This window comes from Sapajus apella, unplaced genomic scaffold (genome assembly GCF_009761245.1).
Source record: "Sapajus apella isolate SASKATOON/1434 unplaced genomic scaffold, GSC_monkey_1.0 scaffold33, whole genome shotgun sequence".
In the NCBI taxonomy this organism is placed as follows: domain Eukaryota; kingdom Metazoa; phylum Chordata; class Mammalia; order Primates; family Cebidae; genus Sapajus; species Sapajus apella.
The window spans coordinates 6,084,860-6,111,558 of NW_022436973.1; the positions used below are offsets into that span (position 1 = coordinate 6,084,860).

At 48.3% G+C, this 26,699-nt stretch overlaps 1 protein-coding gene across 3 annotated transcripts; it reads right to left on the reverse strand.

Annotated features, from left to right (window-relative positions):
• Positions 1–26,326, reverse strand: MANBAL (mannosidase beta like). 3 transcript variants are annotated; one of them, XM_032295003.1, is made up of 3 exons: positions 26,239–26,326; positions 12,995–13,199; positions 1–948 (listed from the first exon to the last, which is right to left on the reverse strand). In XM_032295003.1, the coding sequence occupies exons 2-3, from the start codon at positions 13,142–13,144 to the stop codon at positions 841–843; spliced, it is 258 nt and encodes an 85-aa protein (XP_032150894.1). In that variant the 5' UTR covers positions 13,145–13,199; positions 26,239–26,326; the 3' UTR covers positions 1–840. The 3 variants fall into 3 exon arrangements, with proteins under 3 accessions (XP_032150894.1, XP_032150895.1, XP_032150896.1); XM_032295004.1 differs by lacking the exon at positions 26,239–26,326 and adding an exon at positions 25,789–26,226; XM_032295005.1 differs by lacking the exon at positions 26,239–26,326 and adding an exon at positions 25,120–25,139.
• Between the last annotated feature and the right edge of the window lie 373 nt (positions 26,327–26,699).

The following is a 26,699-nucleotide window of genomic DNA, read 5'->3' on the forward strand; positions in this document are numbered from 1 at the left end:
TTCAGCATGCATGTCAGTTTATTCACCACGCTTCCCCCAGGAACTCTCGCAGATCAGGGAATGGAAGAATTGAAGGGACGGGGGATGTACAGGTGGAAGGAAAAGGCACACCTTGAACGTGCTATGATGGGTAGAAAGGAAGTTGGTCTGAAATTGACGAGCCTCCCATTTCAGAGGCTTGGGAAGTCTGTGCCCAGGAAATATGCATGCCTTCAGCCAAATCCCTGCACCTGACGGAGCAGATGCAGGCACTGCCTACCCCGGCCTGGGCCATCTGCTGGCTCTCACATCGGCCATTTTCTGGGCCTGGCTGTCACAGCTAGGGGGATCACGAATGTTGCATGGCCATGGTGTCTTGGTCTAAACAAACAGGTGAGGCCTGGCTCTGTCTACACAGCAGCAGCAAAGGTGACTGGTTAGCAGGAGATCCGTAGTGCACAAATAATGGGAGAGGGTGTGCTCGTCAGCATTAATGACTCCAAAATGTAGTGTCAACCACAAGGAGGGGATGACTCAAGGCTGCACACATGACTAAGTAAGAAAGTGTGACTCTGTGAGCTGACCTGACTTCTGAACAAACCTCCTAATACAGTCTTTGCTCACGGTGTGTTTCAGTCCCCTTGACTCCAAACCGTCACAGAGGCAGAAGGAAGAGGAAGTGGTAGACTGCCCAGCTGGAGCCTGGGGACTGTCATGACTGTTTAGATCTCTGCGGTCAGAGGGCGTTGTGGCCTCCTCGGACCCTGAGCCTGGGACGGAGAGGGGAACAGGATGTAGATTCCCAGGAGGGCTGTCCCCAAGGCCCTCTCCCTGCCTGCCCGGCTCCTCGGGCCTCCTCTTCTACCGCTTCTTCTTGGTCTCTTTCTTGGGCCTCTTGTTCACAGAAGGAACAGTAGTCTTGGGCTTCCTCGTCACCTCAGCACTTCTGGGCTCAGATGGTTCAGCCTCCTGTGTGGTGATAAAAAGGAAAGTCCTGCTTAGATGGATCAAGCTTGATGCCAGCAAAAGGAGATCAAGTCTGAAAGCAAAGAAGCATGCCGCAGAAACACAAGAGATGGCATTGTCATTCCCGGGACCTGGTATCCACATGTATGTGGGACTGCCCCGGGAGCATCGTGGCTCTGCGCGAAGAATAAAGGAGGCCCCATGGGAAGGGGGCAACTTGTGGGGTCTCAGATGCCTAGGCGGAACCTGGGACCCTTCCTTTTCCAGCCGCCTGACCTTGTGGGAAACTCACTTCCCCTTTCCGTGTCTTGGTTTACTCACCTGCGAAATGGAAATAGCCACGCACACCTTACAGGGCTGATGTGAGGAGGAAAACTACATGGAAAGCACCCAGGAAGTGGCAGCTGCACCCAGTGGCTGGCCGGTCACCCCGTGCCAGGGACTGGACAAAATGTGGGCAAGGAGCGGGCTGTGGGGCAGACCCACTGTGGCTTGCTCTCCTCTGGCCGCCATTCTTGTCCTCCCATTGAACCCACAGAACACCAGGGCCGGGAGGGGTGCGGAGGGCCGGCCGGAAGGTTAAGTCCCACACTGTGTTCTGTGGAGCCTGGCAGAGGTGCCTCTGGGGGAGGGCAGAGGCAGCCTCGGGGCAGAACTCCAGACTCCCCTGCGACTGGAGCAGCTCTGATTTTCAGTCTATTTCATACACTGTGATTTGTCTCTTGTAAGATTCAAATGAAACAAAGTTCTGCTGCTAAGGAACAGAAGGTTCAAACCCACAGATCCAGCCTGGCCTTTATTATGTTGATAAGGAAGGGAGACTCCAGGGAAGGGACACAGCCTGGCCCAGGCCACTCGGGCTCCTGCCAGAGAAGAATCTAGAACAGGCTCAGTGTGCTCCTGTCAAGTGTCCTCTCCTCCTCCGGTGATAACTTGCAGTGTGCCATGGCTAGAAAGGACGTCAGAGAGGCCGGGCTAGCCCAGAGAGCACCAACCACACCCCAGAGGCCTCGTCCAGGCCACAAGCAGACTTCACTTGGCCTGCAGTGCTTATTTAAAAATGTATGCCAATTGGGAGATTTCCCATTAAATCTGGATTCCTAGATTCTCTTGAAACTAACCATCTGGTGACACTGGCCCTGCATTCCCTCGTGGCAGCGATGAGCTGAGGCGGTGCTGCCCCTTTTCAGGTGCCGGCCACGGCCCCCACATCCTGCCACACCCAGCACTATGACTGGGAAAGTTTCTCAGTGCCCATGTTCTTTACGAGAAATGGGAAAATAAGAAGCGGACTAAGACTCCTGAGAGGAGGACACTTCCAGATGAGAAAAATAACCCCCTTGTGTTTCATTTGCCAACCCCGGCTTCCAGCTCATTTTACTCCCTGACCTTCCCTGCTTGCCCCATGGGTCCTTGGCCCAAGCCTCAACCCATCCTACAGAAGAGGAGGGACCATGCAGGGGAGGGCATCCCTGTCTCGGATCCAGTCCAGAGGCCTGTCAGCTCCCTCCTATCAGCCAACACCGTCTCCCGCCAGCCAGGCAAGATAACCAGATACAAAGAGCCAGCCAGGTCTCAGGCCCCCAAGGAGTGATTGTCCAAGATAACTGGAGGGCCTCCCCTCCCCAGCCAAGCCTCTCACGGCAGCTCTGGATTCCCTCGGCCTGCTGAGCCTCCTCCCGACAAAAGTCACAATGATCTGAAGGTCTCCCTATTCTGTTTATGTAACCTGGCCAAACAAAACAAAATGAAACTTGCAAGGTCTGCCTGGATCTCTAGGAAGGAGTCTGCCTTCTGAGCTCCAGGCTGGGGGCTCCTCCAGTTTCAATGGGGCTCAGTTCAGAGACCACAGGGACAGTGAGGCCCAGCTGCCGCCCCAGGGCCTCCCTCACTCCACAGGCCCTCTCTCTGGACCCTCAACCCTTCTGGCACCTCCCAGACCTCTCCCTTGATCCAGCTGTCTGCCAGACGATTGGGACTGGCGTCTCCAAGGCACCTCCAACTCAACCGTCCCAGGCCCAGAAGGCCCGGCCCGCCTCTCACTGGTGGAGCAACCAGAGACCTGGTGACCTCACCCTCTCTCTGCTCCCCACAGTCCAATGAGTCACCATGTCCTGCTGACATGACCCGTTCTACGTCTTGATTCTATTACTCTCTCCAGCATCCAATTCCCCCTTCAGTTTCACCCACTGCTAGCTGAAGCGCCTGCCATCTCTGGCACATTCCTCATGCACCTACCAAAGGAAGTGTTCTGAAGTGCAAGTCTGACCACTGCATCTTCCACCTTAAACCTTCCAGTGGCTCCCTCTGGAATGGCATCTAAGGAGGCCACCTCTCCAGCCTCACTGGGCTCTTCTTCATCCCCCACCTGAGTCAGGCCCCAGGGCTTCCACTGGTCACCTTCATCAACAGGAACACCCGTTTCCTTGGCCACCCAGCAAACTGCTCCCATGGTTTGGCCTGTCCATGAATACACTCCTACTCACTGTCTAGCCTGCCTTCCCTGCTCCTCCCTCCAGCTGGGGGCAACCCTTCTTCCCCCTTTCTCCTAGTTACCCAGGAACCTTATAATGCCACTGCTTTTTTGAAAAGAGGGTCACACTCTTTTGCCCAGGCTAGAGTGCAGTGGCTCAATCTTAGCTCACTGCAACCTTCTGCCTCCCAGGTTCAAGCGATTCTCCTGCCTCAGCCTCCTGAATAGCTGGAATTACAGGCACCTGCCAGCATACACAGCTAATTTTTTATATTTTTTCTAGAGATGGGGTTTTGTCATGCTGGTCTCAAACTCCTGACCTCAAGTGATCCACCTGCCTCAGCCTCCCAAAGTGCTGAGGTTACAGGTGTGAGCCACCACGCCCAACCCATAATGCCACTATTATTTTTCCATAGTTACATGTTTTCATGTTAGCCTCCCCTATTAGCCCATGAACACTTTGGGATAGCTTCAACTGTCGCCGAATGAATGAATGAATGAATGAATGAAAGAACAGCCACGATCTCCCAATAACCATGAGAACTTCATTCTTGTTTATTCCCATTAGAATATAGCACTTAAAATTAGGCTTCACTTTTCCACAGTCACAGAGGATATGAATATATTTAAAACCCAATATATATCCCCAGGCCTGAAGTTTGCCTAAGCACAGCCACCAATAATAACAACTGGGCAGGGTGGCACACACCTGTCATCCCAGCTACTCGAGAGGTTGAAACAAGAGGATCACTTAAGCCCAAGAGTTTGAGGCTGCAGTGCGCTATGATCATGTCTGTGAATAGCTACTATACTCCAGCCTGCGCAACAGAGCAAGACTCCCTCTCTAAAAAATAACAAGAGCTACAACAGCTGCTAATTATTTATTGTTTAAAATATGCCAGGCCTTGTGTTATGTGTCTGGACATGACAGCCTCACAAACTGCCATAACGAGGCCCAATTTATAAACAAAGGAACAAACCACTCAGGTCAAATGACTTGACTAAGGTCTTAGCTGGTGACTAGGAGACCCAAGATCTGAACCTAACCTCTTCATGGTTACGCGGGCCAGCCTCTCCCAGGTTTCCTGGGGCCCTCAGGGGTAGGGATCCTTTGAATCTGAGTTAACTGTGAAGTCTACTCTCTGTTTAGCAGCTCCTAGAACCACCAGGTGCCTCTGGAACGGTTAAGTACAGCTCCTCCGAGAACCTATCTGTTGATGGGCCACTTAAAAGCCCCTTGTTTGTGACTAAAGTCCCTAGAGGAGTCAGAAAAGTGGGTTTGTGTTCCAGACTACACTTGATTTTTTTTTTTTTAAGAGATGGGGGTCTCGCTATGTTGCCCAGGCTGGAGTGCAGTGGCTATTCTCAGGCGCGATCCCACTACTGATCAGCACGGGAGTTTTGACCTGCTCTGTTTCCAACGTGGGCTGGTTCACCCCTCCTTAGGCAACCTGGTGGTCCCCTGCTCCCAGGAGGTCACCATATTGATGCCGAACTTAGTGCGGACACCCGATCAGCATAGCACACTACAGCCCAGAACTCCTGAGCTCAACTACGCTTGATTTTTTACAGCTGAGGGCAGTCTTCTGTGGGTGTGTACACACTGCAATTACCAAGTCATCATCTGTCTCCTCCTCACACCAGACCTCCTCCTCTCTTCCCTACCTCAGCTTTAGAGCCGTCACACACCCAGTTACTCAACTAGACACCACCAAGTCACTTCTGAGTTCTCAGCATCCAACCTGTCCCCAAGTCCTGTCCACTCCGCTTTCCAAGGGGCTCTAGACCCAGCCCGTCCCCTCTGGACGCTCAGACCCAGGTCCCGGGCCGGCCCCGCCTGCTGCATCCGCCTCCCACAGATTTCCTGCCCACGCCTCCCTCCTCCATGTTCATCACTCTTTGCGTTACTTTCAGAGTTGATTTTCCTAAAACAACGACAACAGTCCAAATCATGTCTGCTTCCTCCTTTTAAAACCTTGCTGGTTCCCCTTCATGTGAGATAAATTCCAAGACACTCAGCAGGGGCCCCTGTCTCCAGGCCTCTCGCTCGGCCTTGGCCCCTGTCTCTGGGCAGGCCCCCTCTCGCAGCCCACACTCTCACCCTGGGCTACCAGCCAGCCGGCGTCTCCCAGTACTCTGCTCCCTTTCATCCTCTGTATCTCTACCTGCACCCAGTACACGTGGGCACTGAGCCAGGCCCTACAGGGAATGAAGAGAATGCACACTTAGTGGGTATGCCACGTGGATGCTCACTGAGCCTTTGCCTCGCCCTGGTGAGCCAGCCGCTGCAAGCCACACTCCACTGGCAAGGGCCACTCAGGCTCCCTGAGGCCATGCGGCGGCCCCATGCAAGCCGCAGGGAGGCAAAGGCAGCCGTGACCCACAGGACCTGGGCCCTGGGGTCCTAGCCACACAGGGCCTATAGCTCCAAGTTCTTCACTGAGAAGGATGCATCGGAATGAAGGGCTGCCTCTTCACTTCTCCTCCAATGTACACTGTCAGTCCCAGCCACACAGATGGCAGACTACACAGCCGACAGCCCCGCCTTTAAAGCTGGGAGCACTGTGCCTTCTCTGGAGCGAGCCTCAAGTTTCCTCAGCAATCACACTGGCACATATGAAAGGAAACTCCGGCTGCCAGGAGGCTCCTGGGTTCGCGGAGGCGTCCTGCGTGGACACAGGCCCCATCAATAATGAAGCAGCTCTGCAGTGCTTGCCAGGCCAGAAAATTGCTGCTATTCATCAGGTCCGAGTAATCGAATCTGTGCCACAGTACAGCACATCCCTTCCAGCAGGAAAGCTCCACTGAATTTTATGATTTCCACTCTATGGTTTAATGTGGATTTAGTCCTGTAAATCAGGGCAAAATGTCATTCTACACAGGTCACTCTTTCCCTGAAAATGGCCCAGGGAAAGAAAACCATTCTGCTACACTCAGGCACCCTTGTGCACCTTATCTCCAGTGACCCTCTAAGAACGATGGATGTGGGCAGGAATGTCCTCTTCCAATGACAGAGGCAGATTAAGGGCAGGTCAGCACTCAGACCAGTCTGCCCAATGCTGAAGGCCCTGCCCGTCCCAGCGGGCCATGAGGGCCCAGGACAGGGTAGGAGCTGAGAAGGCCTTGTGGAGATGAAACTAGCACTGGCCTTGAGGAAAGATAGGATGGGCTGAAGCAGAGGGCAGGGGAGGCCAACCATGTGGGCTCAACAGGGCAGATGGAGACACAGAGTCCAGGACGTGCTTTGCAGGCGGGGAGGACTGTGATTAGCAAGAACAGCCTTGGGAGTTCATTCCAGACACAATTCAGCACCACAATGCCGGCCCTCCCCACTGGCTGCTCTGCGGTTCCTGTGTGTCCAGCCGTCTCTCCCAGGAACCAGCCAGTACACATCTCCAGACCAGGCTGGTGGGAGCATGTTTATACCCTCACCCTGCCCACCACATGGCAATCGCTCCAGAACGGGTCATTAAGAAAAAAACAGCCTGCCTCCCAAGCTTTAAAAACACACAGAAACAGAAACAAACAAAAAAACACACACAGAGCAGAATCGCAAAGTTGCTTCTGTGAGCCTGTGTCCCGAGGTGTTGAGTATGGGTGGATGCTTGCCTGGGCTCCTTATTTATTTACGGCAGCCCTCACTGGCAACCAGGGGCCTCATGTAAAATCAAGACCCTTGTGCAAAATTTTCCAAGAATCCTGACCTTCTAGGCCATTGTCCGACGGCAGCACAGGAATGAGCTACCTGTGATGCAGCAGGTGCAGGTGGCTCACCACCCTGATGAGCCAAAACATCAGGGGTCTAAACACTGCAGGGCCTTCTGGCTGGTTGTGAAGTCTCCACGGGCATCACACTGGGAGCCACCACTCTCACCATCGCCTGTGCTGAGTGCTGCACTAGATCACAATGCTGGCCACCTGCTGTCTGTCTTCCCAGCACCCCTTTTCCATGGGGGCCCTGCCCTTTCCCTATCCCATAAGGTTCTGGGGACTCTCAGTCACTGGGGCCACAAGAGTAGGCAGCTACATGTGGCCTGGCTAGAGACAGTACTCATTCCCACTTCTCACCTGTGGGGCAAGGTGTACGTGGCCAAGGAGAGGCCTTCCATGAGACTCAGAAGGTGAGCAGAGGCAGAGAAATGGCTTCTCTCACCTCACAATCCCGACTGATAAGGGCACTGACTGCAGCTGCCATCTTTCCCAACACAGAGGAAGGGCCTAGGAAGGAAGCCGCCACTCCCAGGAAAGCAGGGAGATGGAGGGACAGATGGAGCCCTGGAGACCCCTTGAATCCCTAAATCCAGCTATACCTCCAAATTCCCAGTTCCAAGAACCAATACTGTTTCCATTCAGGGAAGCTGCTGGAGCTGAGTTTCTGAGCTTGCAAGAGTAAGAGTCCCCACTAACATGAGATGGTGGCAATCAACAAACACAGCAGAGTGGAAGTGAATGGGCTTCCTTCTAGAAGCAGGCAGCTGGCTGCAGGCTGACGAGATGCACCATAAGCACATGAAGAGATGAGAATAGTCAACGCTGATCCTACGAGAGTTTCTGATTCACCACTGTGTATGACTAGCTGCCACACGAGTTGCTGAACTCAAAGTCAACACCCACTTGCTTAGGGTTGACTGAATCAACGCTCCATGAAGAAATGGGTCCAAAAGAGGCTTGGAGGCTAACTCAGGAGGGTTATGGGGAGGAGGGAGACAGGCTCCCTAACTTGAGAAGAAACCTGCCCCCCACTTCCCACTGCACTCCATGTAGAGAGGCTATGGACCATCTCCCCAGAAAATGTGCCTGGACATATAAACCTCACATTCTTGTACACAATTTGAGGGGGCTCACAGACTCCTCCAGCCTACCCTGGGACCTCCCTAGAAAGTCAAGAACTTCCTACTGAGAACCTTCTTCTACTGAAACCCAACTCTCAAGGAGAGCAGCTGGAACACAGTGGCAGCATCAGACTAGGCCAGCTTTCCTCAGTCCTCTCCAGGGAACTGGTCTGATGAGCTCTTCTTGGATCACTCAGTGGACTTCAGGGAGGCCACACTCTCCTGGTCTTCTGACCACTGCTCTGCCTATAATTTGAGAGAGGGAGAGAAATGGAGACCCCAGCTTCATCTGCCTAGCACTCCCCCTGGGGAAACAGACCTTCCCATCCCCACTCAGAGGTCACGCCACAGAACCCTCCCCTCCCCCCAGCCACAGCTGTCCCAAGCTGGGTCAGCCACAGTTCCTTCCCTGGGGATTCTGGAACTGAGACCAGCAGGAAGGCATGGTTGTGTTTAGTGGCTGTGCTGCATCTCACCACAGGGCCAGCAAGCAGAGAAGCAGGGTCCTAGTGAAAAGCAAAAGACAGGAGGGGGTCAGGAGGGGAGGCAGAGAGCATGCTGGTTATAAGCAGTAAGTCCCAGTTCCCACCACTTCCAGAGGCCCTGCCACACCCCTGCTCTTGGGTTCTAGGACAGCACCCAAACTTTCTCAGTCTATCTACATTGCACAGAAACTACTTCAAGCAGGTTGGGCATGCTCCAAGTTCAGGTCTTTCCTGAATCTTCCTTTCCCTTGAAAAACTTAGCAACTCATGCTTGAGTTTCAAGTAATAACGCTGGGTTTTGTTTTTGTTTTTGTTTTTTTTGAAACAGAGTCTCACTCTGTCACCCAGGCTTGAATGCAATGGCACGATCTCAGCTCACTGCAACCTCCACCTCCTGGGTTCAAGTGATTCTCCTGCCTCAGCCTCCCTAGCAACTGGGATTACATGTGCGCACCACCACACCTGGCTAATTTTTCTATTTTTAGTAGAGACAGGGTTTCACCATTGGCCAGGCTGATCTTGAACTCCTGACCTCTGGTGATCCGCCGGCCTCAGTCTCCCAAAGTGCTGGGATTACAGGCATGATAACGAATGATAATGCTCTGTTAATAAAATATCAGGTCTCTATTCCCAACTTCTTGCTCGCTCTTCCTTTCTCACATAGGACATTTTGCTATTATTTCAAACTTAACACATCTAAGAACCGAACATCCTGCCCTCCTAAAATTGGTTTGTGCTTGAGGGAAGTCATCTGAAGACTTGAGCAGTGGCTGCATATTACAATCACCTAGACACTTTTAAAAAATACTGATCCAAGCTGGGCACACTGGCTCACGCCTGTAATCCCATCACTTTGGGAAGCCAAGGTGAAAGGATTACCTGAGCCCAGGAGTTCCAGACCAGCCTGGGCAAAACATAGTGAGACCGCGTCTCTACAAAAAATTATTTAAAAATTAGTCAGGTGTGGTGGTGCACACCTGCAGTCCCAGCTACTAAGGAGGCTGAGGAGGGAGGATCACTTGAGCCCCGGAGGTCAAGGCTGCAGTGAGCTATGATTGTGCCACTGCACTTCAGCCTGGGCAACAGAGCTAGACCCTGTCTCAAAAACATAAATAAAAAGAAAATACTGATCTAAGGCTTCAGAGAACAACTGAATCAAATCTCTCTGGGTGTAGTCTAGGCCTTTGAAAGTTCCCCAGATGGTTCTAATGTGCAGCCTGGTAGAGAATCATTGAACAATCCAGCACTATCAGTCTCTAATCCCAGCTCACAGCAAACACACATCACAGATCAATTTCTTTCCTTCAGAGCAAAGCAGCAGCCCCAGAATCCTTTCCACCATGGCCATCATACAATCAATCAGACTTGGCATGAGAGATGAAACTTACCCACTAACCTGGACTAGATGGAAATGGTTCTAGGATATACTGTCATACATTTTAGAATCCAGCCTACAAGAAAATGCTTGGATTAAGTGTGGCCCTGGACCCCATTAGGCTCAAACAAATGCTTGTTTTCTCAGGTCTGAGTTTAATGAGGTGCCAATGAGAAAAACTTTTCATCTGGCTTAGGATTCTAGGGACTTGGGTCTTGCTCCTACTATGAAAAGGAAGGGGGTGGGGTGGGAAGCATTTGTATGTGTTCCCTTTTTTCCTCTCTGATTACCCCCCAAAGAGCTTTCAAATAATCTGCTAAGTATTGAAGTACTGAAGTCATAAGCGAGTTGCAAAAAATCGGCTTACTGGAACAACAGGAAAGACATTCTTTTGCTTTTCAAAGGCTTTCCCATCATCTAGAGCCAAAAATATTATCTTCTGACCCAAAAAGCCACTAATAAACCTTGTTTCTATAGGCTAAGCAAAAGAGAAGATTTTGCCCTCAGCAAAACGGCAGGGAGAGCAAGACTGTGTTCTGGTTCCCCCCACCCTCACTTCTGCCCTCTTCTACCTCCTGCCCTCCTCCACCTCCAGGTATCTCCCAACTGCCTTCAAGTTGCCTGGGGTCTTACGAGCTGCCCCCACTCCCATGGGCTCCCTTTCTCCCTAAGAGCACCCTGTCCCCATGTTAAAACCCTCTTCATTCCCTTCCAAACTCCTTCCAAATCCCAGCTAGCTGTTAGAGACAGCCTCTAAGCAGCATAGTCTCAGCACTCACCCTCTCTTTGTAACCTTGTTTATGCACAGAATGCTGTTTCCTTTCCATCTAGTGAGGAGTTTGGGAGTGAGAAAGGCTTCCTTATGGGGACACATAGAGAAAGTTAGCAACAGAACCCCCTGTGTAACTTGGGGCCATTTGCTCCCCTGATGTACCAGTAAAAAGTTAGATTAACAGTACTGTATTTTTTTGCTACTGATCCACTGAAAAGCTAAAATAAAAAGTTAAAACAGTAAGCTTCAGTTATGAAGACAATTCACTTGTGTGAGCCTTGTTCCCCTAAATGCAAGATTAATAAAAATGGGAGATGTCATGTACTATATTTAAATTTAAAAAGATGAGGCTGTTGTCTGAAATTAACTGCTAAATGGCAGTGGGGGGGGGTATGGAGGCATATTTTTGAACTCTTCGTCAACTCCCTGTCTCAAAAGACTTTAACCCACTATCCCACTGAAAACCTTAAAGAGAAAAAAAGGGTCTCCTTTTCTGAAGTTTGCTGAACTAACCCAGGCTTCTGTGGCTTACCTCGAAGGGATCACACACAACAGGAGGTGAACAGCCTCCCTGCCCTCCCAACAGCAAAACATCTCTGCCTGTGACAGGAAGGCTCAGCACCTTCCTCCTTCGGGACTCTTCACAAGCCTCACCAGCCACCAATGACTAAACCAGTGTTTGTTATTCATTAATACGCAGTAGCATGCCATGTCTGCGAGGACAGAGCCCAAGATCACAGGGATTGTGTTTTTAAAACGCGATACAATTGTAGCTGGAAGAACTCCAATCATGATCTCCTTCTCAAGATACCAGATTAAGAGATGGACAAGACAACCTAGAGGCCACAAACCCGTCCCTGTTCACCAAGTTTTCCCTGCCCTTGCTGGCCGCTCCTCCTCCCCTGCGTGTCCCCTCAATGCTGGAGCCCCTACAGGCTCTAGCCTAGGCCCACTTCTCATCATCCGCCATATTCTCTCCTTGGGAGACCCTGTCTGCCAATAATGGAACTAAGCAACAACCACCAGTGGATGCTAAAACCACTTAGGTGAAAGACTGACAGGGGATTTCTATAATGGAGGGATCAACTGATACCACCGAAACCCACCAATCAATCCTAGAATCTCTAAATGTGTGGCAGCCAGACACCATGTGCCTGTTGATGCCACACAGTAGGGAGTACACAGCACCAGCTCTGAGGTGTTCGCACCAAGTAACCTGACTGGAATGGAATCAGGCCTTTAGATGGAACTCCTGTTGATAGGAAACACAGAGAACACAGAAACACGTTAAATGACACCACAGAGAAGCAATTAGCCAATTCCTGGGATGGAGGTATCCCGCATGACAAATGGCCTGCTTTCTCCAACGACTCAATGTCATGAGCAAACAGGAGTGGGCAAGAAAGTGGGTAGAAGGAGGGTGTATAGTTATAAAGACACTTACAGAAGAAGAGTCAAAACAACAAAAAAGCCAGTTTGACCATGTCATTCACATACTTAAAACCCTCTAGCCCCTGCCCACACCTCTGGCTGCACCTCTCATCCTGCCCCTTTGTGCTCTGGCCACAGTCACTTTCATTTGGTTCCCTGACCTAGCCCCTTCCTTTATTCTGAGTCCCTTGCATGTGTAATGCCCTCTCCCTGGAATGTCGGCCCTGTCCCTTGCCTACTTCGCCTGGCAGAAGCCTGCTCATTCCTTCAGCCTCAGCTCAAACACTGTCTCCTCAGCAGGGCCACAGCCCAGGGTAAGATCAGGTCTCTCCCCCTCATTACATATCCTCGCTGTACTCTGCACTTCTCATGGGAGTACATGGGGGTATGTTTTGTTATCTGCCTTCTCTCCCAAGGACTAGATGCTCCTCAAGGGCAGACACTACATCTTTCAGCAGAGTCTGAAATGTAGTAGGCACTAAATAAAAATCTGCTTAAATGGGTACATGAACAAATAAAGTATTAGCTATGTGGTTCAACCCACCAGGTGGGAATTCAGGGGCACACTAAATCACGAACGCCCAGAGTAGACTCCGTGGATCTTAGTCGTGGTGACATCTACTGTTAGTACTCAGAACCCAGCCTGGCACTCAGAGCTGAGGCTCCCAAGGAAAAACTCACCGCCTCGTAAGACTTGGGAATGGGTACAATGATGGCCAGCACGCAGATGAGCTGGAAGACGGCTCCCAGGAAGAGTCCATACCGTAGCAGGTCCTCCAGGAAAGTGGGCTCCGGCACCTCTGGAGGTGAGAAGTCCAGGTCAGATGCCATGGCCAAGCTGCTTGCTGCGTGGGGTCTCTTCTAACTCACCACTCTTCAGAGCCACCTTGTAAATGCAAAGGGTCAGTGTCATATTTCTGTAACTGACGCTCATTCATTCTTTATGGAGTCTCACTCTATTGCCCAGGCTGGAGGGCAATGGCATGATCTTGGCTCACTGCAACTTCCGCCTCCTGGGTTCAAGCAATTCTCTTGCCTCAGCCTCCTGAGTAGCTGAGATTACTGGCATGGGCCATCACACCCAGCTGGTTTTTATATTTTTAGTAGAGAGACAGTTTTACCATGTTGGCCAGGCTGATCTCAAACTCCTGACCTCAGTTGATCTGCCCGCCTCAGCCTCCCAAAGTGCTGGGATTACAGGTGTGAGCCACCACACCCAGCCTGTAACTGACTTTTAACTTGAACAACACACACACACACACCCCCAAGAATATATGCAGGAATTGTGAGATATTAACAATTCTTGACCTAAGTTGGGGATGTATGGTTAGTCACTGAACCATTCTTTCAACTTTTCTGTATGTTTAATGTTTTCCAAACATAAAATTGAGAAAAATAAATAAATGCAAAGGGAAGCACTTCAACAAAAATCTCAAATCAACATACATTTACTGAAAGCTTGCTACACTTCAGTTTTTGTTGTTTATTTATTCATCTAGTCATTCATTCAACAAATAATCTTGAATACCAAGCACTGAAGAATGAGCAAAACAGACAAAACCCTGCTTTCTTGGGGCCTACATGTTCAGGATGGAGGCTGACAATAAGCACATCAAGGCATGATATGCCAGGCAGCGATAAGCATTTTCAAAAAACTTCAGGGCACCATTTTATTTTGTGACAAGAAGGGCCTCTTTGACGAACAGAGATGGGAATGGAGTGGAAGAGATAAGGAGTGAGAGTGAGCCATTTGTGTATCTGTGGGACACATGTTCCAGGCAGGGAGAAAAGCAAGTGTGGAGGCCCCAGGGCAGGGAAACGAGGCCAATACAGGCAGAGAGAAGTGATCAAGAGGGAGGGTAGAAGGAGGTAAGATCAGAGAAGAGTGGGGGTGGACACTTTCACCTCCAATTTGACTGAGTAAAATGTTTTTTTTTTTTTTTTTTTTGAGACGGAGTTTCGCTCTTGTTACCCAGGCTGGAGTGCAATGGCGTGATCTCGGCTCACCGCAACCTCCGCCTCCTGGGTTCAGGCAATTCTCCTGCCTCAGCCTCCTGAGTAGGTGGGATTACAGGCACGTGCCACCATGTCCAGCTAATGTTTTGTAGTTTTAGTAGAGGCGGGGTTTCACCATGTTGACCAGGATGGTCTCGATCTCTTGACCTCGTGATCCACCCGCCTCGGCATCCCAAAGTGCTGGGATTACAGGCTTGAGCCACCGCGCCCGGCCCTGACTGAGTAAAATGTAAAGCCACCAAAACATTTTGAGCAGAAAAGTGACATGGTCTGACTTCCATTTTTAAATGGAGGAGGGACAAGGGGAGGAGGAAAAGTGGACACAGGGAGAGCCAGGAAGAGCCCCTGCCAATAAGCCAGACAACAGCTGCTGATGGCGTGAATGACAGGGGCAGCAGTGGCCAGTGGTGCAAGGTCCAGCCTCAGCCTAGCTCTCTAGCCTCTCCTCTTGGCAGGGCCCCCCACTCCTAATATCCTGGTCGAGCTGAAAGAACTGCCGTGGTTCTCCAAGAGCACTGGGCTCTTTCAAAATCCTGGGCCTCTGCCCAAGCTGCATACACTGCAAAGAATGTCCTTTCCCATTTTGACTGCTTGACAAAGCCCCCACTCTACCTCTAAGGCTGAGCTCAAGTGTCACCTCCTCAACATGCCTTTCCTGTCACCCTCCTCCTCCCCTGGCATGACTGAACTGCTCCCCCTGTACCACAGCACCCACCAGTGGCTTTCTTCTGCCCATCCCAATGATAAAGAGGCAAGTTTACTTTGGAACCAGGCCCACCTGAATCCAAAACCCTTTGTGTTTCCAGAGATCTGTGCCACAATGCAACATTTTTTTTTTTTTTTTTTTTTTTTAAAGATGGGGTTTCACCGTGATGGCCAGGCTGGTCTTGAACTCCTGACCTCAGTTGATCCACCCACCTCGGCCTCCCAAAGTGCCAGAATTACAGGCATGAGCCACCACGCCTGGCCTAATGCAACTTTTTACTAAATTTGAGCTATCCAATTTGGTGGCCATGAGCCACACATGTCTATTAAGACTTGAAATGCAGCTAGTTTGAATTGAGATGCTAAGTTAATTAATTACACACCCAATTTCAAAGACTTAGTATGAAAATAAGAAAGTAGTCTATCTCATTCATAAGGTTTTTATATTGATTACATGTTGAAATGATTGCAGTGGCTCACACCTGTAATCCCAGCACTTTGGGAGGCCATGGCGGGCAGATCACTTGAGCTCAGGAGTTTGACACCAGCCTGGGCAACATAGCGAGATCCTATCTCTACAGAAAAAATAATAAATTAGCCAGGAGTGATGGTGCATTCCTGTATTCCCAGCTACTCCAGAGGCTGAGGTGGGAGGATCATTTGAGCCCAGGAGGTCATAAAGTCAGTGAGCCATGATTATGCCACTGGCACTCCAGCCTGGGTGACAGAGAGAGACCTTCGCCACTACCACCCAGCCACCAAAAAAATACACATAAAAAACAACTGGCTGGACATGGTGGGTTACACCGTAAGCCCAACACTGTGGCAGGCCAAGGCAGAAGCGTCACTTAAGCCCAGTAGTTCGAAACCAGCCTGGGCAACACAGTAGGACCCTGTTGCCAAAAAAACTTTAAAAAGTAGCCAGGCATGGTGGTGTGCACCTGTAGCCCAGCTACTCAGAAGGCTGAGGCAGAATTGCTCAAGCTGGAAGATCAAGACTACAGTAGGCCAGTGAGTTGTGACTGCACCACCGTACTCCACGCTGAGTGACAAGGTGAGACCCTATTTAAAAAAAAAAAAAAAACAAATTGAAAGCAAGGACTCAGATACTAATTTCATAGCAGCATTATTCACAATAGCCAAAAGATGGAAACAAACAACAAAGAGTCCATAAACAGGAGAATGGATAAACAAAACGTAGTATATACGTAAAGTAGACTATTAGCCATATAGGAAATGAAATTTTGATATACACTACAACACAAATGAACCTTCAAAACATTATGAGCTTTGAATAAACATGTGAAATAAGCTAGACACAAAAGGACAAATATTGTATTACTGCCCTTATATGAGGTACCTGGAATAGGCAAATTCAGAGACAGAAAGTAGAACGGAGGTTACCAAGGGCTAGAGGGAAGGGAAATGGGGAGTTATTGCCTAGTGGGTACAGAGTTTCAGTTTGAAAAGTTGAAAAAGTTTTAGGAATAGGCAGTGATCATGGCTATACAACACTGTAAATGCCACTAAATTTTAAATTTAAGAATGGTTAAAATGGTAAATTTGTTACATATATTTTGTCACTATTTTTTAACAACGTTTCTTTTTACCCATTTATTTATTTAGAGACAGGGTCTCACTCTGTCACCCAGGCTGGAGTGCAATGGTGTAATCATAGCTCACTGTAGCCTCCTACTCTTAGGCTCAAGTGATCCTCCTGCCTAAGCCTCCCAAAGTTTTGGGATTACAGGCATCATCCCTTTTTGCTTTTTAAATGTGGTTAACTGGAAAATGTAAACTTATACATAGTCTGTATTATATTTCTGCGGGGCAGCCCTGGGCTAGAGACCATCCTAAAGACCTGCCTCCACCTTGGCTCTGCTGGGCTGCACTGCTTTGCACCACGTTTCTAACATGAAGTAGCCGAAGAATAACTAAGATGACCTTCGTAAGTAAACAGAGCCGGACTTACGCCAGAGTATTGCTTCCCCTTCAACCTAGTCACTTCGGAAAGTCATGTGCCTGGGGAAACAGGATGGCCACTTTTCACATCAGTTCTGTCTACTGTGGGACTGGCCTTCAAAGCTTGAGGCTTTTTCTTTTTTTCCAGAATCCTCAGAGCTGGCAGATCTTCATCCTCCCAGGAAGGATTTGACTTCTGGAAAGAGCCCAACATCATCTGGTTCCAAGGGCGGTGAATCAGGTGGCACTGAGCTCAGGAATACCATGTTTGGTCAAATGCAAGGTACGACACTCAGGCTCCAAGCAGATTACTTGGGGTGCCTCATAAACTGGCCCTGAAGTAAATTCCAAGGCAGCTGCAAGAACAGCTTCACTGAAAGAAATGTAACAGCCTCTACCAGCACCAGCACCACGGGAATACCAAGGCTTAAGAACGTGTTCTTATTTCTCCGCAGTTGCACCTCATAAAGTGTGCATTTTTTAAAATGCCCTTGACCCCAAGCTTTTTGCTTAAGGCGCTGTAACAAGCTTTATGAGCTTATAAATACTCAGATTTACTAGTGCTACTAACAGCAACACTGTGATAATAAATATTTGGAGTGGTACAACAGAAAGATGGGGCAGGAGTCAGGAAGCAGGGAACACATGCCCTGGCTCTGTCTGCGAGGAGCTGCACTTTGGGCTAATCACCTCTTGATCTCTAGACACTGGATGTTCTCATGAGCCAAGCAACAAAAAATATCTATAATACATTTCAGCTTCTTTTTAAAATGGCAATTACACAAAATATAACAAAAGCCATAAAAGTGATTATATCCTTTGACTGCATAACTTACTTCCTAGAATTTATAGTAAGGAAACAATTCAAAAGAAGAAAAAGCCTCAGGTACAAAAAAGTTCATGGCAGCACCATTCATAATACTGAAAAACAGGAAGCAACCAAAGTGGCCAACGATCAGGAAGCAGTCAACCCAACGGCGGTGCATCACGGTATAATCCCCCTTCACTAACACGGCAAACATAAGCATCGTGTATCAGGTCAGTGGAAAGTCTTTGCAAAATAACATTAATTGAAAAAAATAAGCAATTGTATAAACACTGTGATTGCAACCATCTATAAGCTGCTTTCATGGGCTAAAGATCAAAAGAGGTCACAGAAATACAAATAGTTGCTATTAAGGTGAAGAGGTCAGGAGTTTTAATTTTTCGGAATGTTATGAAACAATGAAGTACATAAGAAAAATCTGTGCCCTACCTACTTCCTTCACAAGACTTTTGTTAGGGTATAATGACACACTGTCCAATAACACTTTCCGCAGTGATGGAAATGTTCTCTATTTGTGTTCTCCAAATGGTAGCCACCAGCCACATGTGGCTATTGAGAACTTAAATGTTACAGAGAAACTAAATTTTTAATTTCAATTTTAACTTTAATTAACGATAAAAAGCCACATGTGACCAAAGGTTCCCCTCTGGGCAGCACAGGTATAATAGGAGGGTGGTTGTGAAAAGGTTCTGGAAAGCATAATATGCTCTACGCGTACTGGTACGTGGAACAGCTCTCATCTAGTTCTGTCCACACCTCTGTGCTTTACTTCCCAGCCCTCCTGCCAGTATTTCTGGGTTTTCCTTTCCTGATGACCAAAGTCAAACAAGTATTCATCCTGCAGATCTCAAATAGGAGGCACTGCCGGGCACGGTGGCTCACACCTGTAATCCCAGCACTTTGGGAGGCTGAGGCGGGTGGATCACGAGGTCAAGAGATCGAGACCATCCTGGTCAACATGGTGAAACCCCGTCTCTACTAAAAATACAAAAAATGAGCTGGGCATGGTGGCGCGTGCCTGTAATCCCAGCGACTCAGGAGGCTGAGGCAGGAGAATTGCCTGAACCCGGGAGGTGGAGGTTGCGGTGAGCCGAGATCGCGCCATTGCACTCCAGCCTGGGTAACAAGAGCAAAACTCCGTCTCAAAAAAATAAATAAATAAATAAATAAATAGGAGGCACTTACCCCTTAGACTCGCTGTGACAGCTTTGTTCCCCCCCACACGCCCCCCAAACCCCCCCCCCCCCCATTTTTTCACCACCAGAGGGTAAATCAAGGCCCAGGTGTTGCCAACAGCACTTTACAGGCAGCACCTCATACACTTCCAACCACACTGGGAGGGGGTATTACTAATAAGGATGAGGAAACCAAGGACTGGGGGGTTACATGACCTACCCAGGGATAGCCTGGCTAAGTGGCAAAGTCAGGATTCAAAGGGGCCGGCTTCTCCATAGCCAAGGCTCTTACCCGCTACGTCAATTGTTTTCAAACTGCAGGCTGTGACCTTAGTGAGCCAGGAAAACCATTTAGAGGGCTGCAACCAGCATTTCTTTTATTAGCCAGCACTTTTATTTAAGTAAGTAAATGACAATAGAAAATATCAGAGAGTATCATATTAAGGGCCAGTATTATACTCTGAAGCTTTTTAAATATCTATCTACATCTGAGCATGTATGTGCTGGATCAAATTTTAGAATGTTATTGAGAAATGTTACACTGGAATCTACTGTTTTCTCCTTGATCCATTGTAATCTCTTCAACAGCAAGGATCTTCAACAGCAATATATCTGGAGTTTATTCCAGGTCCTGACTCACAAATACTTAGTAAATGACTAAGCCTATGCCTTTGTTTCCCACCTTGAAAGCAAGACCAGATGCCTCAACCAACTGTGTCATAATTTAATAAGGAGGAGCTGAGAGGCCACGAGGTTCCCCAGGCTCTCCTGGTGAGTCAGGGCAGAGCTGCCATCCTGGTCTCTAGCCCTGTCCGACTCCAGACTTGCTTAAGGGCAGAGGTTTTTATCCACCAGGGAACTTTCATACCCCTATCTGAATTTAACAAAAGGTGCACAATTATTTATTACTGAACGCAGCAAATAATTTCATGAGGTTATTGGACACTGCGAAGTTCACCCAAGTGCAGGACACTGGTGACGGAAGATATTAATTCACTGGACAAATATTTATTGTGAATCTACTATGTGCCGGGCACTAGTCTAGTCGCTGCCATGGAGTTTCCATTCAGTTGGAAGTACTCAAATACAGACATACACATGTAATGTCACGGGGGAGTATTACAATATATACAGGAGGGAGGAAGAGGGCACTATTTAATATGAGGTGGTCAGAGAAGGGCCACTCTGCAAAGGTGACATTTCAACAGAGGAAAGACGAACGCAAAGGAATAAGTCATTTAAATATCTACCAGGGTATCCCAGGATAGAGAGAGGGCAAGGGCCAAGGCCCTGAGGCAGGAATGAGCTTCAAGATCAACAACCACCAAGTAAGCAAGCTGCAGGCCTTTATAAGGACTCTGGCCAGTTCTCTGAGTAAAAGGGGAGCTACTGGAAGGTTCTTAGTGAAGAAATCACATGGTCTGACTCATTTCAAAATGATCCCTCTGGCTGCTTTGTTGACAACAGACTGTAGGGTACAAGACTGAAAGCAAGGAGACCAATTAAGAGGCCACTTTAACTGTCAAAAGACATGCTTGCACCAGGTGGGTAGCAGTGGAGGTGATAAATTCTCAGGTTATAGACGTATTTTGGAGAAAGCCAACAAGAATGCTGAGGTGAAATCTGAAAGAAGTTAAAAATAATCCCCGAAGGAGGGGAAACTATCCCGCATGACACCATAACCAGGAATACGAAATATTAAACACTTGTCAAAACCCAAAAACTTTACAGCACAAAGAGTAAACTTTAATGATGCAAATATTTTTTAAAACATATAGGAAGGCTGTTGCAGTGGCTCACACCCATAATCCCAGAACTTTGAGAGGCCAAGGCAGGAGGATTGCTTGAGCCCAGGAGTTTGAGACCAGCCTGGGCAACATAGTGAGATCCTGTTTTTAAAACACACAAACGCACACACACATGTGAAGTCAGGGTGTTTCAGATGGAATGCAGAATGTGACACTTTGAATCTAAATATATTAAACAACTTCACTGAAACGGTGGCGGGGGAATAAGGTACTGACCTAAGTAACTCTGAAAATGAGTGGAGCCTGTAAAATTGAAGGCAGCAGGAACCGCACATCCACAACGTACTCCAGCTGATAAGTTGCCTCCCACAGGGGATACAAGGGAGCAATTCTAAAAACCCTGATACAGGTTCACTAAATAATTAAGTAAATGTATGGTGAATAGTGGGAGTCGGGTTTGTCACAGGTGGAGTGGGAGGTTACACATAAGCAAGAGAAGGAAACCAGAACAGGGGTCCCCAACCTCCACGCCACAGACCAGTACCAGTCCATGATCCATTAGGACCCAGGCCACACAGCAGGAAGTAAGCTTCATCTGTATTTACAGCCGCTCCTCACCGCTCACATTACCACCTGAGCTCCACCTCCTATCAGATCAGTGGCTGCATTAGATTCTCACAGAAACACAAACCCTATTGTGAACTGCATGTGAGAGGGATCTAGGTTGTGCGCTCCTTATCAGAATCTAATGCCTGATGATCTGTCACTGTCTCCCATCACACCCAGATGGGACTGTCTAGTTGCAGGAAAACAAGTTCAGGGCTCCCACTGATTCTACATCATGGTGAGTTGTATGAACATTTCATTATATATTACAATGTAATAATAACAGAAGTAAAGTGCACAATAAATGTAATGCACTTGAATCATCCTAAAACCATCTCCACCCTGGGTCTGTAGAAAAATTGTCTTCCACAAAACCAGTCCCTGGTGCCAAAAAGGTTGTGGACTGCTGAGCTAGAACAAGCCATGCTGTCAATGGATATGAGTTGGATATCAGAGCCGGGCATGGTGGCTCACGCCTGTAATCCTAGCACTTTGGGAGGCCGAGGTGGGTGGATCACCTGAGGTCAGGAGTTCAAGACCAGCCTGGCCATCATGGTGAAAGCCCATTAAAAAAAAAAAAAAAAAAAAAAGTTGGATATCAGTTATGTACAGCTTAACATAGATACTGGTGGTTCCATATGGAAATACTTCTAGATCTGTGCATATATACATATGTCTCTTGCTCTGTCCACTGCAAAGGCCTAGAAGCAAGGACACTACGTAGCACTGAGCATACTACCTAGAGCCCAGATCTTGTTTTCTGGGCCATTCTCCAATAAAAGGAGCCAGGTCTCCCTGGGAAATGGCTAATTCTAGGACTGGGGCAGAAACATAGGAGATAAGCCTAGAGTAGAAAGTAAGAAGGTGCTCAACAAAACAAAACAAAGCAAAACACAATGAGGGGGTCTGTCAAAGGGATACAGGAGCCAAGTGGAAGAGCCAGCTCCCAAAGGCCAATGCAGGAACAATCTGAGCAACAAAATAAAGTAGTACCGGATGATAGCCCAAAGCATCCATGAGTTCAGGCCGGGCACAGTGCCTCATACCTGTAATTCTAACACTTCAGGAGGCCGAGGCGGGTGGATCACCAGAGGTCAGGGGTTCAAGACCAGCCTACCCAACACAGTGAAACTCCATCTCTACTAAAAATACAAAAATTCACCAGGCGTGGTGGGGAGCACCTGTAATCCCAGCTACTCAGGATGCTGAGGCAAGAGAATCACTTGAACCCAGAAGGTGGAGATTGCAGTAAGCCAAGATTGCACCATTGCACTCCAACCTGGGTGACAGAGTAAGACTCTGTCTCAAAACAAACAAACAAACAAACAAACAAAAAAAAACTTGGGAGGCCAAGGCAGGCAGATCATGAGGTCAGGAGTTCAAGACTACCCTGGCCAACATAGTGAAACTCTGTCTCTACTAAAACTATAAAAAACTAGCCAGGCATGATGGTGGACAGCTGTAATCCCAGCTACTCAGAAGGCTGAGCCAAGGGAATCACTTGAACCCAGGAGGTAGAGGTTGCAGTGAGCCAGATTGTACCACTGCACTCCAGCCCAGGCAACAGTGCAAGATTCTGTCTCAAAAAAAAAAAAAAAAAAAAGCCATGAATTCACCAATACAAATAAATGACTCTATGAGAAAAAATAAATAGAAGCCAGGCGCGGTGGCTCATACCTGTTAATCCCAGTACTTTGGGAGGCCAAGGCGGGTGGATCACGAGGTCAAGAGATCAAGACCATCCTGGTCAACATGGTGAAACCCCGTCTCTACTAAAAACACAAAAAATTAGCTGGGCATGGTGGCGCGTGCCTGTAATCCCAGCTACTCAGGAGGCTGAGGCAGGAGAATTGCCTGAACCCAGGAGGCGGAGGTTGCGGTGAGCTGAGATCGTGCCATTGCACTCCAGCCTGGGTAACGAGCGAAACTCCGTCTCTAAATAAATAAATAAATAAATAGGAGAACAGACAAATTTCCCACAGAGAAGAACTCCAAATAATTTGCATTATCTAATGCAAATGCTCTGCCTTTAAGCATGGAGCATAATTCCACACTCCTTAAATGTGTGCTGTACATAATGACTTTCTTCCAAAAGTACAGTGTGGAAACTACGGGAGGAAAAGTAACTCTACATTGGAAAACCCTGACTATAACCTCAAGTCAAGTGGCCCAGGTTAATAGACATCAACAATGATAACTAATACCGATAGTATGTACCCTTGATATGATGTGATAAGAATAGCAGTTTACCTCCATGGTTGGATTAGTCCATTTTCACACCACTTTGAAGAAATACCCAACACTGGGTAATTTATAAAGAAAAAGAGGTTTAATGGACTCAGTTCCACATGGCTGGGGAGGCCTCACAATCATGGTGAAAGGCAAAGAAGGAGCTAAGGCACGTCTTACGTGGCGGCAGGCAAGGGAGTATATGCAGGGGAATTCCCCTTTATAAAACCATCAGATCTCCTGAGACTTATTCACTATCAGGAGAATAGCATGGGAAAAACCCACTCCCATGATTCAGTGACCTCCCACTGGGTCCTTCCCACAACATGTGGGGATTATGGGAGCTACAATTCAAGATGAGATTTGGGTGGGGTTATAGCTGAACCATATCAGTGGTCTTCCTCCCCTAAAACCCATTACCCTGATTTACTCATGTCAAAAACAGACAAATCCTATTTAAAGGTCCTTCTGCAAAACATTTGACCAGTCAGTAATCTTCAAAACTCTCAAGTTCATCTACAACAAGGAAAGCCTGAGAAACCATCACAGAGAAGAGGTGCCTAAGGAGATATGATGACTAAATGTAGCAGGGTGCCCTGGACAATACTGGAACAGAAAAAGGACATTAGAGAAAAACTAAGGAAAAATGAATAAAGTACAGATTAGAGTTAATAATAATGTATCAATATTGGTTCAGTAATTGTGACAAATGTACTATACTAATGTAAGATGTTAATAATAGGGGAAACTCACTGAAGTATCTTTGCAATAACTTTGTAAATCTAAAATTATTCTAAAACAAAATGGTTATTGGGAGAAAAAAGAATGGGTCAGCATTTCAAAACAAATAACCACGGAGACAAGCATAGCTCTCAGGACTCGGCAAATACTAACTAAATTTTCTCTTAAGACTGAAAAACTCAGATTTCACAACTGCCATAGGCCTTACCATCTCCCAGTGTTGTGTGCTGTGATGGTGGGGCATTCTTGGCTTCTCATGAAATAACTTTAAATTCTGTTGTGAAAATTCAACTGAAACAGACTGGGGGATAGAAACCAGTGTCAGAAGTTATTGCTTTAGGCCGGGCACAGTGGCTCACGCCAGTAGTCTCAAACACTTTGGGAGTTCCAGGCAGGAGGATATCTTGCCTCCCGGAGTTCAAGACCAACTGGGCAACATAGTGAGACTCCATCTATATTTGAACTTTTTTTTTTAATTAAAAAGAAAATAAGCCAGGTGTGGTGGCTCACGCCTATAATCCCAACGCTTTGGGAGGCCAAGGCCGGGTGGATCACCTGAGGTCAGGAGTTCAAGACCAGCCTGGCCAACACGGTGGAACCCCATCTCTACTAAAGATACAAAAATTACTCAGGCGCAGTGGCTAAGGCCTGTAATCCCAGGACTTTGGGAAGCCGAGGCGGGCAGATCTCGAGGTCAGAAGATCAAGACCACCCTGGCCAACATGATGAAACCCCGTCTCTACTAAAATACTTAAAAAAAAAAAAAAAAAAAAATTAGCCAGGCATTGTACTGTGCACCTGTAGTCCCAGCTACTCAGGAGGATGAGGCAGGGGAATCCCTTGAACCCAGGAGGCGAAGGTTGCAGTGAGCCTGGATCACGCCACTGCGCTCCAGCCTGGCGACAGAGCGAGACTCCATCTCAAAAACAAACAAACAGAAAGTACAAAAATTAGCCAGGTGTGGTGGCACACGTCTATAATACCAGCTACTCGGGAAGTGGAGGCAGGAGAATTCCTTGAACCCGGGAGGCGGAAGTTGCAGTGAGCCGAGATCGCCACTGCACTCCAGCTTGGGCAACACAGTGGGACTATGACTCTAAATAAATAAATAAATAAAATGGCTTAAAAAAAAAAGAAAGAAAATAAGTTACCGCTTTATAACAATGGGCTGTATAGCCTGGCCCGTCCCATTACAACAAATTCCTAAGAACTGCGCAAAACTAGATTAGCAAAACTAAGCCACCTCTCAGAGCAAAGTCACAATGGGTAGCCAGCCGGTGGGCTGAAACTGGTGTGCAGATGCCCTGCAAAATATAATTATTAATCTACATGTGTTGTCACCATTTTAAAAGTGTTTCTCACATTCATTTCCCGAGAATTTTAAGAGAATTCATTTTAGGAATTCTCCTAAAAAGAATTCTTCCAACAAGCATGCACTGTGCACCAACTAAGATTTACATTCACTACCTCGTTTCACCCGCAGAACAAGAGCGCATGTCCATTTCAGAGGACGAAACTGAGGGCCAGAAAGAAACCGTGACTTGCCCACGGTAACACGGCCATACGGATTCGAACCCTAGCCAAACTCTGGAGCTCAGGCTCCTCCTACTGTTCCACTCGTGGGAGGAAAGGCCGGGACCAGGCCATGAGGAGCCCAGGTTTCTGGCCCAGGCTCCGCACGAAAGCGTTGGTATGCACCAGGCGAGGTCCTCCGCCTCCCCGGAGCTCAAATTCCCCTCCGGAAGTAACTTTCGAACCAGCGCCACGGGAACTTATTCAGGACCTGAGCGGAGCGACACCCAGGTCCGCAGAGTGGCGCCGCGGCGCACAGACCGACCTGGGCCACGCCGAGCCCAGCTCTCTTTCGGTTCCGGCTGCATCCCGAACCCCGCCCCGCCGCGAAGCAGCGGCACTTACCTCCCCCGCCGCCGCGCCGCTCCCCCGGAAGTAGTTCCCCGCGACCCTGGATCCCGGAAGTGACGTGCTTTGAGCAACCCGCGGGCTCCGTTCCTCCAGCGTTTCCAGTGTTGTGGCGTGAATCACTGCTGGGCTTTGTTCCTGTTGTGTGTGTTTGAGGCGGACAAAGAGGTTTGGGGAAGCGAAACCCAGAGCCTGTCAATTCTTTAAGCTCTTATATCACTAAGTTCAGCTAAAAAGAAAACAAAAGTTACTTCTAGGGACTGGGCGGCAGTGGCTCACGCCTGTAATCCCAGTACTTTGGGAGGGCAAGGCGGACAGATCACTTGATCTCAGTAGTTCGAGACCAGCCTGGTCAACATGGTGAAACCCCGTTTCTACCAAAAAGTACAAAAATTAGCCGGGCGTGGTGGCGTGCGCCTGTAATCCCAGCTACTTGGGAGGCTGAGGCAAGAGTCGCT

Coding starts and splice junctions, on each gene's coding strand:
- MANBAL (XM_032295003.1), bottom strand. CDS start 13,144: ATGGCATCTGACCTGGACTTCTCACCTCCAGAGGTGCCGGAGCCCACT. Junction 949..12,994: donor TTCCCAAGTCTTACGAGGCG/GTGAGTTTTTCC, acceptor ATCACCACACAG/GAGGCTGAACCATCTGAGCC.